The sequence below is a fragment of the Giraffa tippelskirchi genome, chromosome 4 (genome assembly GCF_054371585.1).
Source record: "Giraffa tippelskirchi isolate mGirTip1 chromosome 4, T2T-mGirTip1v1.2.pri, whole genome shotgun sequence".
Classification (NCBI taxonomy): domain Eukaryota; kingdom Metazoa; phylum Chordata; class Mammalia; order Artiodactyla; family Giraffidae; genus Giraffa; species Giraffa tippelskirchi.
In genome coordinates, this window is record NC_137278.1 from 22920047 (window position 1) to 22937923 (window position 17877).

At 36.6% G+C, this 17877-nt stretch overlaps 1 protein-coding gene across 9 annotated transcripts in view; it reads right to left on the reverse strand.

Moving 5' to 3' along the window:
• Positions 1-17877, reverse strand: part of NBAS (NBAS subunit of NRZ tethering complex) — a 325229-nt gene that overhangs the window by 218471 nt on the left and 88881 nt on the right. For all 9 annotated transcript variants that reach the window (XM_081595917.1, XM_081595916.1, XM_081595914.1 and 6 more), the window contains 5 exons: positions 16190-16341; positions 15114-15254; positions 14776-14854; positions 11342-11446; positions 10834-10970 (listed from right to left, as the gene is read on the reverse strand). In XM_081595917.1, the coding sequence (XP_081452043.1) occupies positions 10834-10970; positions 11342-11446; positions 14776-14854; positions 15114-15254; positions 16190-16341 (614 nt within the window). The remainder of the gene's footprint in view (positions 1-10833; positions 10971-11341; positions 11447-14775; positions 14855-15113; positions 15255-16189; positions 16342-17877) is intronic.

Below are 17877 nucleotides of genomic sequence, written 5' to 3' on the forward strand. Positions count from 1 at the left end.
TAAGGAGATTCACTGCTGTTACAGGCAAGTATTTACAGATTAATGAAATCTTGACAAGAAAAGACATTGTGTGATCAAAAAGAATTATAGGGACTATTTCCCAAATGGTAATTTCACCATTCAGAAGATGTTATCTACTTAAAGGTCCCATGTTCTGAAATGATTGGTCAAGGTATTTAAAGTTCGGGAGAAAATGAATAATGAAAGAAAGATCCCACTCAATGAAAAGACTATCATTTGGTATCTCTAAGCAATGCTGAATCTAGTAAGGAGAATGCAGTAGTTTTTTTAAAAAAAAAAAAAAAAAGTACCCTCTCAAAGATATTTTTAATTTCAAATAAAGTCAAACTTTACATCATGCTATATGCCTTAAATTATACAGCACTATACGTCAATTATACCACAATAAAACTGGAGGGAAATCATATTTAAACTGTATTATGCACATTAAAAACATTTGACAATAGTTATATATACACTAAAGTAATAATGCATTTAACAATTATTTTAAAATAATTTCAGGACATATTTCTTCATTTGTTGCTGTTGTTCAGTCGCTAAGTGCTATCCAACCCCATGGACTGCAGTATGCCAGGACTCCCTGTCCTTCACTATTTCCTGGAGTTTGCTCAGATTCATATCCATTGAGTCAGTGATGCTATCTAATTATCTCATCCTCTGCCACTCTCTTCTTATTTTGCCTTCAATCTTTCCCAGCATCAGGGTCTCTTGCAATGAGGCTCTTCGAATCAGATGGCCAAAGTATTGAAGCTATAGCATCAGTCCTTTCAGTGTATATTCAGGGTTGATTTCTTCCCTAATGCTTCTCAAAATTTTTCCCTGAGAGCAGGATAATAATCCCTTTTCTGCTTATCTCACAGATATGCTATGAGAATTGTATATAAGTCATAAAGTTCACTTGCAAATTTGTTTATATTTCATAATCATGAACTGTTCATCAAATAGAAAAAGAAATAAATTAATAAATCATTACACCTTCATTTCTTTAGCACTTCTCAGAAGAACAAAGACATAACAAACATCAACATACTTTCCAAGGTTCATAAAAAAAATTTTTTAAATGTTTGCTTACCCCTTCATAATCAATAAAATTGCCCTACATCTATTTTGTTGCTTTAAATTAATGGAAAGACAAGAACCAATCAAGTCAAGATCTAAGATGCCCACAGTGCCAGGAGACATGCAAACCAATTCTCCCACTTCCAACCCCAGACCCTGCATTCCCAGACAAGAGAGGCTCTTGGGCCTTTCCTTCTGATCCTACCAGCAGGTTACTCTGGGATTCAGAAACTGCCAGCATTCTGTAGCATGCTGCCTGTATGCCTCTATATTGACAGTCACTGAAGACGGCCACATACATACTTCAAGCCTAGAATATAAATCAATTTGTTGTTCTTTGCTCATAGCAGTTCAGAAATAAACTGCATATATGGGAATTGAATTTTGATTAGGTAACTAATCAATTTCTCAATTTTAAAGGGAAAATAAACACTTTTATGTTTCTCTATATAATCAAAAAAGTGATAGCAATGCTTCAATCTTTCCATAAAGAAAGCTGAGCACCAAAGAACTGATGTTTTGAACCGTGGTGTTGGAGAAGACTCTTGACAGTCCCTTGGACTGCAAGGAGATCAAACCAGTCAATCCTCAAAGAAATAAACCCTGAACCTGAAGCTGAAGTTCTAATACTTTGGTTACCAGATGCAAAGAACTGACTCATTGGAAAAGACATTGATGCTGGGAAAGATTGAAGGCAGGAGGAGAAGGGGACGACAGAGGATGAGACGGTTGGATGCCATCACCGACTCGATGGACATGAGTTTGAGCAAGCTCTGGGAGTTGGTGATGGACAGGGAGGCCTTTTTACTTACATTTTTATGTTGCCTAGTCCTGATCATAATGATTTCTTTTTTCTTCTCTGCAAAGTTCAAAAAGCAGTTTTTATTGGGCATTCTCTTTCCACCACTGTTTGTTTTTTTTTTTTTTTGGTTGCTGTTGTTGTAAGAGGGAGACAGAGGATGAGCTAGTTGGATAACATTATTGACTCAGTGGACATGAATTTGAGCAAACTCTAGGAGATAGTGAAGGACAGGGAAGCCTGGAATGCTGCAGTCCATGGGGTCGCAAAGAGTTGGACACGACTGAGCAACTGGCCTGAATCTTTCCATAATTATTTCATTATCCAGGATATAGTTTAGATGACATTTCATTTGTTTCTGTTCAGTTGCTAAGCTGTGTTCAACTCTTTGTGACCCCATGGACTACAGCACGCCAGACTTCCCTATCCTTCACTATCTCCTAGAGTTTGCTCAAATTCATCTTCACTGAGTCAGTAATGTCATCCAACTAGCTGATCCTCTGTCTCCCTCTTACAACAACAGCAACCAAAAAAAAAAAAAACCCAACGGTGGAAAGAGAATGCCCAATAAAAACTGCTTTTTAAACTTTGCAGAGAAAAAAAAAAGAAATCATTATGATCAGGACCAGGCAACATAAAAATGTAAGTAAAAAGAGTTCCATAATCATTTACTGGAAAACCTCTGCACTGATTTTCAATTAACACGTTAGTTGGGAACATCTTCTGTACTCGGTGACTCAACAATATGTGAGGACTAAGTAGGTGAAAGGACTTCGGGTAAACTATTTATTCAAATGACTCTTTCCTATTCAAATGACTCTTTCCTATTCAAACTTCCCTGCATGAAAAAAAAACCACACTCAACCTTCAAGGCCTAGATCAGACTTCACTCTGCCAAGAAGGCTTTCTTGATTTACCTTCTTTGTAACAGAAAGTAATCTCTCCTGTCTGTACAGCTATCTATACACCTATGTCACGTATTTTAACTTTATGGTAATTATTTCTATACTCAACCTGTCTGATCTTCCTTACTAGATTATAATTTATCTACGGACAGTGATCACATCTGACTCATATATCTGTCTACCTATTTAATCTAATATAATGACTTTGCTTGGTACGTAAGTATTACCTAAATTTTTATTGACATAACACAAAATTTTATTTGACTCATTCACCTTCTTTAAAGTGTTCTTTCAATGAAAATGAAATAATATAAGGAAATTTAGAATTGCTTCAGTTTTTAAATCAGTTTCATATGTACTCATGATTAATTATAAATTTCACTGAAAAAAAAGTTAAAAATCAACATACGTTTCACAAGAAATATTACAGTAATATATTTCTTATAGGAGAAAAAGTTCCAGAATATGCTTAAAACTATGAAAGTAAGCCAACAGGAATTGACTCTGGTACTGTTTTCTGTTGCCTTTCAAGGAAAAAAAAAAAAAAGAGAGAAAAAAATGGGCAATAGTTTATCCCATGAATCAAAAACTGCTTAGAGTCAACTTTGATGAAAAAGATAGTTCAAATTATTTCATCTCTGAAGAAATAACAAACTAACATAAAAAATATCACTAATTTGAAACTCAAAGTGTAGGAAAAAGGTAAACTCTTATCTACCTTTCAGTTGTGAAGAACAGGAATAATGTCATCTGATCTTTTAAAGGTAAATATTTGATTTAAGTTAAAAGGTAAATTATTTTTACCTAAATCAAGTCTGTCCTGAAAATTCTAATAAAATGTATATTGATGTTTTGCTTTTATAACAGAAATTTTGTGTTGTTGGAGGAATGGGAAAAGTCTTCATATTTGGCTATTCAAATCCAAGATTTAAGTATTAGAAGAGAGATATTAGAAGTTCTTTTCATTTGGATGCCCTCTTTATCACCAAAGGATGAAGGAGAGGCTCTCCGCAGGGAGTCAGATAGTAATGGTGCTCCAACGTCCCACCCTGAACTGGAACTCACATTCATCCTCCATTTAAGAAATACTTTTGCAGCATAAATAGAAACATGGCCCACAGGTGGCCAGCCACTCTAAATCTTATTTAATTGTGATATTAATTTTACTAAAAGTGTGTTATGCCTTGAGGACATTATGCCAGTCACAGAAAGACAAATACTGTATAGTCAAATTCATAAAAGAGAAAGTAAAATGGTGCTTGTCAGTGGCTTGGCTCAGAGAAAAATCGGGAGTTGCCATTTAATAGGTTTGTTTCCCAAGACAGAAAGCATTCTGGAAGCTGAGTGCACAACAGTGTGAAGGTACTTAACACTACTGAACCATATACTGAAACATGGTCAAGATGGTAAATTTTATACATATTTTACAATTTAAAAAAAAAAGAATAAAAAGTAATATGAAGGTCAAATGGCCCTAATGGCCCCTATGCTTAATACAGTCAAAAATACACACGCCAAAAGTACGACCCACAATCACCCTAAAGACAACGATAGAATTGCAACTAGTTTATTACCTTGCTTGCAGTATGACAACTCAAAGGCAGGTTTCCTTTCCAGATTGGTTCAAAAAGAATGCTTCTGTGTACATTTTATTTACTTTGCTACACCAATCCCTTGTGTTTTCTAGATTTCTTCACCTATCATTCATTCATCTGACAATCACTACATTCATCACTAAATTCAAAGCATTAGATTGTGAAATATTTGTTAGCCTGGTCATAAAAAAACAAAACAAAATAAACTTGCCACAGGATACTAGCAACCTCCGAGGACAAAAATATATTCCAAATTGTTCATCCAAAGGCTTTCTAGTTTGCGGGGAGTGACAAAGACTTATCAATGAGAAAAGGATGCAAAACTTATTTACCAGATAACATTTCCCAATGAAAACGAGAAAATTTCTGGGGACTTGGATTTTCTGGTGCATTATCATGTAGGGTAGAGAGCAGCAAGGGGACTAACACCTGAGAAAAAGCAGTAATGACAAGGTTAGCAAACAAATGAAATGCCGGGACAAATCAACTAAAGTCCACACAGCACAAAGAAGCCTGGATCTGCAAGTCACAGGGAAGAGACTTCCGCCCATTGGTTTGCCACACAATTTATCAAACTGCTTTGCAAGGCTGTTCTAAATGAAGGTGGGGATAAGTGCTTTTTACCCTGTAGGATAGGCGCAGTTCTAAATATGGGACTACGTATATACAGACCTAAGATTAGGTTAACATTCTATTCTATCTAAACAATTGGTGACAAAATTTTTCACTCAGCCACTTCTTATTTTCAGCCTTAGTGATATATCACACAAATTGCTGTGGAACTGAAAGGTAGAGAATGGTCAGAATTAAGTCAGTAAATAATACAAGTAATCTCAAACCTTGAAAAGAAAATGGAAATGTCTAAAACACCTTTTCATAGTTTGCCCAAGCACAGCCCATCTGCATATTATAGCAGATTTTTCACAGTCAAAATTTCAATCAAATAGTCTAACTAAACTTAGATATTCACAAGCAAACAAGCTGCCAAGTTACTATAGAAACAGCTTTTCAAGGATGATGAAACGAATGAGGTGTTCTGGATACTCTATTTCCATCAACAGAGGTTTGCCACTTATATTATAAAACACTTTAAATATTGCAATATCCCAATATATGCTAAATATAATTCAATCTTTCCTTGCTGATTCTGGAGGCAATCCAGGAATATAAATATTGGTATCAATATTCATTGTCTAATAAATATATGTGTCAAAGAACATCATGAGTGACAGGTACTAAATGACAGTTTATTTCCATATATTCCATGAAAGCAAATGAAGTCTTAAATGCAACGTGGTATCCCAGATCAGATACTGCAACAGAAAAATGATATTTCGAGAAAACCTGGTTAAATCCTAATAAATACGTAGTTTAGTTTATTAACTATTATTATCATATGGTCTGTTCCATTATGTTTTCAAAACACAAATCACTTCCCAATAACACACAAACTGCAACTGCTCCAACACCCACTTCCACAGCTGCCTTTTTCAGGTCTTTGCCCGGTGCCATATTTTAGTATTTATGTGTTTATTAATCATTTAATACATGTAAAACTATAGCACAATTTTTATTACATTCCTAATTTTATTCTACTAGCCCCCCTCTCCCCTTAAGCTCTGTGGTTCTCATGGCACTTTTTGCATGGTACAGTGATTTTTAGGAATGCATATGTCACGTTATATGCAGGATTATTCCAGCAGTAATCTCATAGTTTTGAAAAATGTGCTATGATTATGTAAAAAGGAAGAGGAAGCAGGTGAAGGGTATATGGGAACTTTCTGTATTATTTCTGCAACTTTTCTGTACCTATAAAAATATTACCAATAAAAAGTTTAAAACAATTATTTATGACATATATAAGGCCAAGGCCTTAGCACGGGATTCTGCATTAATAGTTCTTAAGCCTTAAATAGCAATTACTTGGTGCCAAACACTGTTCCCAGTGTTTTATATACATTAACTCAGACATTCTTACGTTAACTCAGACATTTTTACAATGCTAGGAAGGGCTATAGTCATCCCCATTTTACAGGTATGAAGACTGAGGTGCAGTTAGGAAATGTGTCCAAGATCAGAAATCTAAGCAACTTGGCTCTAGCTAGAATCAATACTCTCATCCTTCTGCCTTACTATTTCAACAGGTAACTGTCTTAAACACAGCCTTTTAAACTAGACTGCTCTCATCATTCTGGAAACATTCTACAATAAAACAAGAGGCATAAATAAAAAACCTAAATAAACTTTCTAAAACAAGCTATAAGCATCAAAAATACTCAAAGTCAAACGTAGTTCTCTTTCACCAAAAAAAAAAACCAAAAACCTATTACCATAAATTGTGAAAGCTAACAAAGATGGTAAGAAATGTCACCTTTGTACTTTAAAACTAAAACAGTCCAACAGAATATAAAATGTAAATGATTTACAGCAATGACAAACTAAGGATAGGTAGGTAACAAATGGATTTATCACCTATGACAGAAAATGTAATTTCAAAGTTTTCTACAACTTGGTGACTCTTCACCAATGTCATACACATGATGATGCAAGAGTAACAATATAAAACACTAAAATAACACAAACCAAAGAAGTTTCACAGCAGTCATAACCAAAAAATTTGGTTCAATCAAAATTAGTTAATCAAACTTTGGTTAAATGCCAAGGCAAACATTTTGTCAATGGATTTCAAAATAGATTAGGTAAAAGGTCAACTATTTGGCATAATTTACTACTACTTTTTGGGCTTCCCCAGGTGGTGCTAGTGCTAAGGAATATGCCTGCCAATGCACAAGATGTAAGAGACTTGGGTTCAATCCCCGGGTTGAGAAGATCCCCTAGAGGAGGGCATGGCAACCCACTCCAGTATTCTTGCCTGGAGAATCCCCATGGACAGAGGAGCCTGGTGGGTTACCATCCATAGGGTTGGAAGGACTGAAGCAACTTAGCATGCACACATACTAAATAGCTTGAACTCTAAAATGTAAAACCCACCTGCCCTTCCATTCACACTCATCCATTCAAAACAACTTCCTGGGTTACTGCTTTGATCCCAAGGTGTTCTAGACACTGAGGTTACATTAGTGAACAAGACACAAAATCCTTCCCTTACAGATTTTATATTCATTCATTTATTCATTTGTCCATTCATTCAATAAGTATTTACTGAGCGCCTACAACATACCATGAATGATTCTAAGTTCAGAGGGTAAGGAAGGGAAGAAAACATACAAAAAACCTTGTGCTACTGGAGATGACATTTTTGAAGGATAAACATAATCAACAAGTGAATAAATAAAACACAAACTAAGTTACTGATCAATGCTAGGAAGAAAATAAAGCAGGAAAAAAAGGACTTAAATTTAGAGTAAAAACATATATACAAGAGTGAAGGGAGATGAGATAAAGTAGGTAAGACAAATAAATGGTATGTTATACAAATAAATGAAATATGATTTCATCATATTCAGGGGCTTCCCTGGTGGCTCAGAAGGTAAAGCATCTACCTGTAATTCAGGAGACCAGGATTCGATCCCTAGTTCAGAAAGATCCCCTGAATAAGGAAATGGCAACCCACTCTGGTATTCTTGCCTGGAAAAATCCCATGGATGGAAGAGCCTGGTAGGCTATAGTCCATGGGGTCGCAAAGAGTCGGACACGACTGAGTGACTTCGCTATACAAACAGATGATAAAACATGATATGTTAGGTGTAAATGCTATGAAGAAAAGAAAACTCAGATAAGGGCCAAGAGTGAGGAGGGGGTGGAGGCAGGGAAAGAGGGGTTGAGAAAGGTGTTTTGAAGAGGGAGCCTTTGAGTACAGAAGACAGATGGAAGTAAGAGGCTGAGTCATGTGGAGACGCAGGAGAAGGGCACCCCACACAAGGGCACAATGACCTTGAAAAACCCTGAGGAGGGAGCAGGTCTCACAAGTTCAGGAGACAGCCAGTGCACCAGAGTGAACCGCCACTCCCTGTTTGGGAGTCAAACATTTAGAGCTCAGTGACTGGTTTCCAATCAATTCAAGGGATAATTAAACAGTCATTACTACTTGCAAACCACAAGTTGGGGGGCTGAAGGGACGATAAAGCAGGATGAAATACACGCTCTGCCACTGAGCAATGCATACACTCAAAGACAAACAAGGCATGCACACAGAAAGTTCTACAGCTGTTCAGGGCAGTAAACAAGAAAGTGGCAAGATCATTTCACGAGCTGGCAAACATTGTTAACTGAGGAGAAAGCAAAAAAGGGTGCAGATTTAGAGTCTTTTCAACTCCTCTAGTCCTCAGTTTGAAAGCATGATGCTGTAAGCAGGAACTTCTGTTTGTGGGTAAAGCATATGTGATGACTCCTGCTGAAGAGGAACTGTGTTCAGTCATTTCAAAACCTCAACTATAGCCCCAGTCACATGGAAGAGGCTCGGTCAACATTCCAACAATCAGACACTGTGTCCACCTGACCCAACGCTTCCAAGTGATGTGAAAAGGTATTGAATATCAAGTCCTCAAAGAATATATTTCCTCAAAAGGAAAATAAGTCTCAAGATTGCATTTTATGGATCTACATGTCCATTAGCTCAGTTGGTAAAGAATCTGCCTGCAGTGCAGGAGACCAGGGTTCGATCCCTGGGTTGGGAAGATCTTCTGGAAAAGGAAATGGCAACCCACTCCAGTACTCTTGCCTGGAGAATCCCAAGGGCAGAGGAGCCTGGCGGGCTACAGTCCGTGGGGTCACAAGAGTCGGACACAACTGAGTGACTAAACCACCACCACCACATGTTCATTAGAGTAAAACTCGAACTAGGATTAAAGAGTGCAAGCTTCAGCTATGGGCTAAAATAGCAATTAAATCTTTAAGGCATTGGAAGTCTTGGTGAAACTTGCAACCCTTTCAGGACATCCTTTAATCTTTTCTGTAAATGGACATAAAATGGACTAATTTATCCAGTTAGCAAACAACTTTAGAGAACCCACCACACAAACACCTAGACCCTGAAAATTGAAAATTCAGGAAGACACAGCCTCTGCCTTGGAGTCTGTGAGTTTAAGGCTGGATCTCTATTAAAGAAGAGAACAGGGGGTAGAAAAGCAGTAATAAAAATGACTGGTTATAATACAACATAAAAAGTGCTATACTATAAGAATGGACAAAAGCATTATGAGAATATAGAGAAAGGACTAATTAATGAAACCTCACAGAAGAAGCTATGCCTCAAACGTAATTTTGCTTTGCAGTCATATAAAATTATAAGGAGACGGAGACATTACTATTAAAACCTACTGTTCTTTCTCCTTCTAACTATAGCAACAATATACTCAAGACGAAAAGACTTTCTTGAGAAACAAACATTAACAAAAAAAACCTTTATTTTCTCATTATGTTTAAAATGAATATAACTTAAGGACTCAAGAAATCAGTCTTTTCAAAGTTTGTCTAAGCAACACATCCCACAAGAAAGATTCAAAATAATATCTAATTATTCTCTGCTGCAATGATATACCTAAGCTATTTACTGCAATTTAAATCAGTTATGGCAGGAACTATAGGGCATTCAAACACAATACATAACACTGGGCATTGTAAAACTATTCTGCAAACCAATTCTGAAATTTTAGGTTAAAATCAAATGTTTATCTAAACAGTCATCAGAAGACAATGCCAAAAAATGCATTCATATCTAAGAAGAAATCACCTTTTGAAAAAAATTTAAGACAATGACTCATTCTCTATACTAATAATTTACAGTAGAAAAAAAGTCATTACCATTCAGATTAGATCTATTTTGTAAACAGGCAGAAAATAAATTAATTATATTCCGGAATATTTATAAATACATATTTATAAAATGTATTTACTTATCACCATTCAGATCTAAAAGAAATTGTTTGAAAATAAATAGTGCATCTCAAGGTTTTCCTTTTTGTTCACTTTTATCATAATAAAGAATTACATTTTTAGTACTAATAGAAACACAAAATAGGGAGTTTATAACTTCTATTTTTAGAGCTTACTGACCTAACTCTAACATAGATTCAAATCCTGGCTACACTTAAGCAGGACCACCAGAACATTCCTGGGTCTCCTGGACCTACTAAATGTTGTCAGAACTATATTTCAACTTCTAAAAGATACAACTAATTCAAACAGATACTGTTATCCTAAAAACTGCTCTCAACCATAAAACAGTACATACTGAGTATACAGCAATAAAATCATGAGGTGAGTCTCTCTTTTTTTTCAGTAGCAGGAGACTTTCAAGGAGAAAAAAAGAAAGTAAAGTTCATGTTCCTTAAGTTAAAGTGGTCTTGTTACACTGACACATTTGAATCACTTTAAAATAATTTATAAATAATTTTATAATCAGAAAAAAGTTTAAGTAGATTAGAATTTTTTTAAGATATTTAGCATAAAACAAATATTCTCATTTAAAAAATAAAGTGAACACAGTACATACCAAGCTTCAGGCAGCAAAGCAGAATATTGGTGTGGTGATGTGGTCTCTGGGAAGTTGGAGAGAATCGCCAGGCGGTGAGGAAGCAGGTCAGACCCATGGTAAGTGAACAGAATTTCCAGGGCCTGCACGTTACTCTCCTGTACAGAAGGCAAGGGTACACTTCTAATGTGAACCTTAGAAATAAAGAAGTGATCTTGTATGACAACATCAAAACCTTACAATTAGCTTTTTTTAATGCAGTTCTTACACAAAGTGGTTTGAAATATTCCTGATTTTTTCAGGTCTGTTTCACATTTCTCAATCTAGTGCTCTAAAAATTATTTTTAGAGGTCTTGGATGATGAAAAAAATATTTTTAACATGACTCTATTTTCTCTACATTTATTACTATTACAATAAAAAAAAAAGGAAATGTAATGATATATGCATGCAGTAACATTAACAGCATGGCTCAAAGACCTGAAAGTGTTAATAACTATAAATTGTTTCATTCACAAACAAGAAATTACCCGAGCATAAGTTCTTGCTGAGAGAACAATATTCTGACTTCTGAACTTCTTAAAGAATTCAGCATCATATCTCTGTCCAGATGCATGAGGTACTCCAAGGATTTCCTGAGGGGAAGCCGTGATTTTATGAAAAGGCTTTTAAACATGGGTGACAAGACTATGTTAAAAACTGTTACAGCTCTGCTTACCTAAATAAATAAGGCCTAAATTAAACTCTCAACTGTTAGCTAAAGTACTACATCTGCATTCTTGCCTTTATTTGGAAAATGGCTGTATTTATAAATGCTGTTAATTTCTTTTTAAAAAATTCAGAAGTAAATGAAATAGGCTATGAAATTAATTACAGGAGGACAACCCAAATTCACCACCTGGTAAAAACAAGGAAGCAAAAGTTAGACACAGCTGTGTACCATCAGCACCTGCCACATCTGTGTAAGAACTCTGGATTAACTGTACTACTGCTGGAGTGATCCTTGTGAATTGCAGATGAAACTATTCATTCTTTAATCAGATAGCTATTAGGTGTCAACTATGTGCTAGGGGCACTGTGACAGACAGTGCTGATACCATGAACAATACACCCTCCCTGCTCTCCTAGGAGCTCAAAAATCTAGTCGGGAAGACAAACAGGCAATAGGAACAGGTAACGTGCAACACATAGGAAGGGTGTTAACACACAGGAAGGCCTCCCTAGGGGCAGCGAAGCTGAAACACAGAGGACAGACAGGAGTTAGCCATGGCAGTGGCAAGTGTAGGTCTCCTCACTGCAGTAGATGACTTCAGGCTCATGTCTCTCATGTTAATGCTAAACCCCAGATAACTGCCTTCAGTGCAGGAGACCCAGGTTCAATCCCTGGGTCGGGAAGATCCCCTGGAGAAGGGAATGGCAACCTACTCCAGTCTTCTTGCCTGGAGAATCCCATGGACAGAGGAGCCTGGTGGACTACAGTCCATGGGGTCAAAAAGAGTCGGGAAACAACTGAGCGACTAACACTTTCTTTCACTTTTCCAGATACCTAGCAGGCTGCCTTTCACAGAATAAATAACCAATAATATTTGTTAACTGCATTAACCTACTGAGATAGCAAAGAGGGAAGAAACAGGATGCTCACAGGAGGCTCTTGCTTCCTATTGATTTAGACAAAATACTTACCTTCTTAAAGCCTCACATCCATAAAATCGAGAGCATACATCACCTTCCTCAAAGGATTGTCAAGAAATAACCTCAATTAAGTACATAAGACACTGGCTAACAAACAGAAGTCCTCAACAAATCTGTTGGTATTTTTAAGGTATTCTCATACCTACTGGTTTCCTCAACAAATCTTTCCTCCTCATCTCCTCAACAAGCCAGGTCTCGTTCTGAGCGTTGGAGGGTACTGCAGCAAACAAGACAAGACCACTGTCCTTATGGAGCATCCATGCTTGCGTCTCCTACATGGTAGTCCTATTGCCCCCTAAGCTGCCCTTCCTTTTTTTAAGGACTAGTTGAATACCACTTCCTACATAAGAATATTCTCGGATATCCCCAGGAAAAATTTAATGTTTTCCTCCATTATGCTCCATAAATTCTTCATATCTTCATTATGATCACTTACTGCCCATATAACAAGGACTCCACAAGGATTATCCCTCGTTCATCTCTCTACCTCCAGCACTGGCATGACATATGGTGTAAAATAGGCACTCATGTAAAATTTAAATGAATCCATTTTAATCTCATTTATCACAGAAGTAACAGAATAAGCCACGCCTTGTGATTAAAATGCAATGCCTATCTCTACCATGATCTAGCTGGTTAACTGTTATATTAGAATATCTTCATTTCTAAGTTTTAATGGCCAAATTCATCAACTTCACCTACTTTTAAAAAGCTTAGCTTAATTCTCTTTTTGTGGGCTCAACAAATACTTTAAATGTCACTATTACCATGTTAATAAATGTACTTACTACTGTCAAATAGGAAATAGCAACTCAATAACTGATTCAATAACTAAAGAATAAAAAAAGAAAATTAACTGGATAATGAAACTCTGAACATTTTATGGAACTTTTTTAAGATCTCATCAGTGAAACTAAAACTAAGTATAAAAAAATAATAAACTATAGCTGTATCAGCATCAGTAATTTTATATATTACCTCTAAATATCATAGAACTCAGACATAATAAAGGAATATGCTTTAAAATAATATGATCAGCCAATAGTTAAGCTAGTTGTACTACAGATAAAACTATTAGAAATGTTTTGTAACTTGTTTGTATGAAGTGATATAAAATTACCATGCTTTCTAATAGCCACAGAAATAGTTCTCTTGTCACTAGCATTGTTTGAAAATATTTGTTATATTTCCCGGTGGAGAATCAAATGCTTTTCTTTGCCTACAGGTATCAGGAGTACTAAATATCTCCACTGTTCTGGGGCCATGTATCACATTACTACACATGACATGTACTGAGTCCCTATTATGTGCCAATACCAAGAGTCAAGGTATGGCCCTAAAAGGGAGGCTCAGACAGATGGAGGAAGCAACCTGCAAATGAAGTCAAACTTCAAACGTGAGAAAGTGTAAGTGAAAGTGTTAACTGTTAAGTCCTGTCGACTCTTTTTCGACCCCTATGGACTGTAACCCACCAAGCTCCTCTGCCCATGGAATTCTCCAAGCAAGAATACTGGAGTATCCTTGTACTGAAGCCACTCCCTTCTCCAGGAGATCTTCCCAACCTAGGGACTGAACTTGGGTCTCCTGTATTGCAGGTCAACTCTTCACCATCTGAGTCACCAGGGAAGCCCTTCAAAAGGTGAGAAATTTACACTAAATCCTGGGTAACTTAAACTATGAGGGTCACATGAAAAGCAATCTAAACTATGTATATTTTATGAAACGCTTCTCACACCTTTAACAAATCTGACAGGACAGGGCACTACTGAAATGTCCAACATGGGACATTTTTGTTTGTTGCCCCAAAGAAACAATTTTGAAGTTTGCTCAAGTTCAAGTGTCTAATTTTGGCCATCATTAGGATCAAAGTTTAGCCAACTAAATTCAAACCATTAAAATAAAGCGAGTCAGAATATTCATATTAGGAGTATTAAACCCCAGTGGATACCAAATTTGCTACTATAGACAGCTATCTACCATAATCAAAAGTTTAAATGTAAAATAAAAGTAAATGAAAAGGATCGTAAATCTAGGAAACACAGATGCTGAGATAATGCACACATTTCTACTCCCTAGACTAACAAAGCAACTTCTGGCCTCTCACGAATCCCTAATTTTTAGCAAAAATGATATACAAGAGAACGTGCTTCTGTGTAAATTTTTCCCACATAAATAGTTCTAAAGACCAAGAATATCCCACAGGAAGGCAGCCACAGCATGTGTAACGACAGAGCGAATGAACATAAGTGCTTTGATTAAAACTACTCCTTACCTCGTATGTTGCAAGCCGATCTAGGTAGGTTAATAATTTCAGTCTACAACGGCAAAGTTCCTTTTGTTCCAGTGTTAACCTGTTTTGAACAACTATATTAGGCCACTTATATTTACCGGGAAGCATATTTCTCTAAGATCTAAAATAGAATAAAAACGACCAATATTCCATTAAGCCCCAAACTCACGGGACAACACACAAAAGCACAAGGGTACAATACTACTCAGTGCATTTGATTTGAGTTGCTGAAATAAGGTAGAGCAATTATCACTAGTAAAGAACACACTCAGATCACTGTTTTAAAGAAATTACCAAATGAACAGTAATAAATCATTTACTTTGAAAAGTTCACTGATTTAAGTAGTTCTCGTCTCTTTTTGAGCTCCTTCTCCTTTTTCTTCTCGGCAGGTTCTTCTTCAGGTGGGGAAAGCTCCTCGTAGGAGATATTGTCAATGTCTATCTCACCGGGGAGTGTAAATCTGTGAGAGAAAAAAAAGAAAACTCAAATTTCTTTGGAGTGTGTTTTCTTTATACATATATTTCATATAGTGAAGAAGTACTTTTCCCTACTTTGATTTCATTAAGTTGGTTTCTGCAGAAACAGAAACAACCAACCGTTTAAAAGAAAGCTTTGGCTATATGTTATAACCAAAGCAATTCTCTCATTTATATCCATGGGGTGGGCAAGAAGTCATCAGTAATCATCACATGGAGAAACTCTGAATACCAAGAAAATGAAAGCTGCTTAGGAAAACATGGGAGGTTACAATGCTGCAATGTGAAACAGCCTATGAAGAAAATGTTGCCCAGAATTTATAATGTGAATCACTTCTGTTTAAGGTCTTAAAATGGTAATGAAGGTTGGTTTCATTTAAATTACTTATCAAACACACCAACACATTTATATACCATGGATATAATGTTCCAAGTGTCTGATGAAGAGCAGCCCCTGTCAAATAACTTTATATTGTTATTAACTGACATTTGTACAGTGCTTACAAGTTTATGAGGTGCTTTCACAAGATACATAATTTAATCAAGGTAATGCTCTGAGGAAGGCTACAACGACACAGATAACGAAAGTGAATGAGAATCAGGCTTGCCTATGGTGGTTCATTTGACCAGTGAGCACAGCCAGGTATGCGTCGCCTTAAACCCACAGCTTAGACGCTGCTAGCATTCAATAAATGTTTGTAGAATTTGCTCTTTTCTTAGCATCAAGCTATCGTATGTAAACATATTTCACTCAGAAGAAAGAAAACTGTGATCTCAGATTAAAAAAAGCATTAGTCAAATCAACTGCTCCATTGCAGAGTAACCTAAATAAAGAAAAGTTGACCCTTTCCAATGTCTCAGTTTAAAAAGTTTTCACAAAGTCACCTTCACTTTGAATACAAATCTTTCTGTAACCAACCTGCCATCATCTGCTCCTTTCCCTATGGCTAAAAGAGCCTCCAGGTCTGTGCCTTTTAATCCATATTGAAGCAGTTCCTTGGCGGCATCCACATTTTCAGGAACTCTTTCCAAACACTCATGGAGAACCCAGGATCGTTTCTTTATTTTACTCTGGATACAGAGAAAATAAAAAACAGAGGCATTAAAGAACCCATGACATCTGATAGCACCTGAGAACTGCCTTCCAGAATCACAGCTAGCTACCGAAGAGCTTGGCCACAGGCAGCTGCTGGAGCACCTCCCCATTAAAAAGCTTTTTTCCTAATGGTGATTAGGACTGAATATAGGGAATATGATTCCACCCGCTTTCCTTCTTCTAATGAAACACACTGAAACACATAACTCAGACGACTTTTTCTTAGAAACATAGATCTTTCCAAATTTTTTAGTTGTTCTTTAGTTTGCATTTGGGCTGTATGAAAAAACAGAAAATAAAAAGGTAAGGTAAGATTTATCCTACTATGACAAACATGTTTAACCTTGAAACAAAGCTAAGGTTTTGTTTAGGACATCAAGGTTCTGTATTTACTTGGCCATGAGCTGTACCCCAAAGCACAGACGATGATTCAATTATGAAGAATCATGCCATGCTGTTCTCTGGGAAGACCAAGGGCTGTTCTTCCCTCCTAACAGCTTTCTCTGACTCCATTCAAAATCGCTGACTTGCCCTCTTCCTCGAGTCTGTGTGGATACAAATTTAGAATAAAATCTGGCTCATACCCTCTGTGTTCCTTTACACATTCCCTCATATCAATTCTTTCCTCAGGTGTCTGTGAATTCACATCTCCTTCTCCATGTCTGTGGCCTCCACACCAGGCCATGTCATCAACACATAACACCTTGACAAGGTTTCCCACTTGAACCCAAATCAATATATCTGCCTAATCATATGCCCCAATGTTCACTATCATGGAATATCACATCCAATAGACTGGTTTACTTCCAGAGCCCATTTATCCATCCAAGAAATATTTACTGAGTACCGTCTGTGTGCCACGAAAATATAGCAATGAATAAGACAGATTAGGCCTCCTGAGTCAAGCTCATTTTTCTTTAATTTGCTCATACCACTGGTCCCATTAACAATGCCTTCATTTCTTCTCTACTTTGAATCCTTTCCAATCCCTGCCCCAAACATCTTCCTATATAAAGACTTCCATGGCAGTCTAAAATGATTGCTACCTTCACTGGGCTCCCATAGCATTTGTGTGCATTCTCTTGTATGGTCAAAGTAGGTTAGGCATGAAGCTTGTCTTCTCAGTAAGATTAAAAGCTCCCTAAAAGGAAGGCCATATTTATGCCATTCCTGTACCCCTTCACCATCTCTGGCATGGTGCTTCTACTCTTCACTGCCTATTTATTTTGCTGAATTAAGCATTTCCCCCAATAAAAAAAAAGTACATGATTTGTCTCTCCTAACATCTGTCAGCTCCATCAGAGACCAAAACTGCCTTTTACTGTGTTACAGAAAAGGCCATTAAGTGGATATACCTGAACTCATGAGCTCACTGTCCTGAGTCACAAAAGAAGAAAGATAAAATAGGTTTGGTGTTCTGATAGTCTAAAGAAAACACAAACAACTTTGTCTTCTCCCTTTATTATCCTTCATACTCTCTTATCTCTGATATCTTATTTGTATTAACAGTT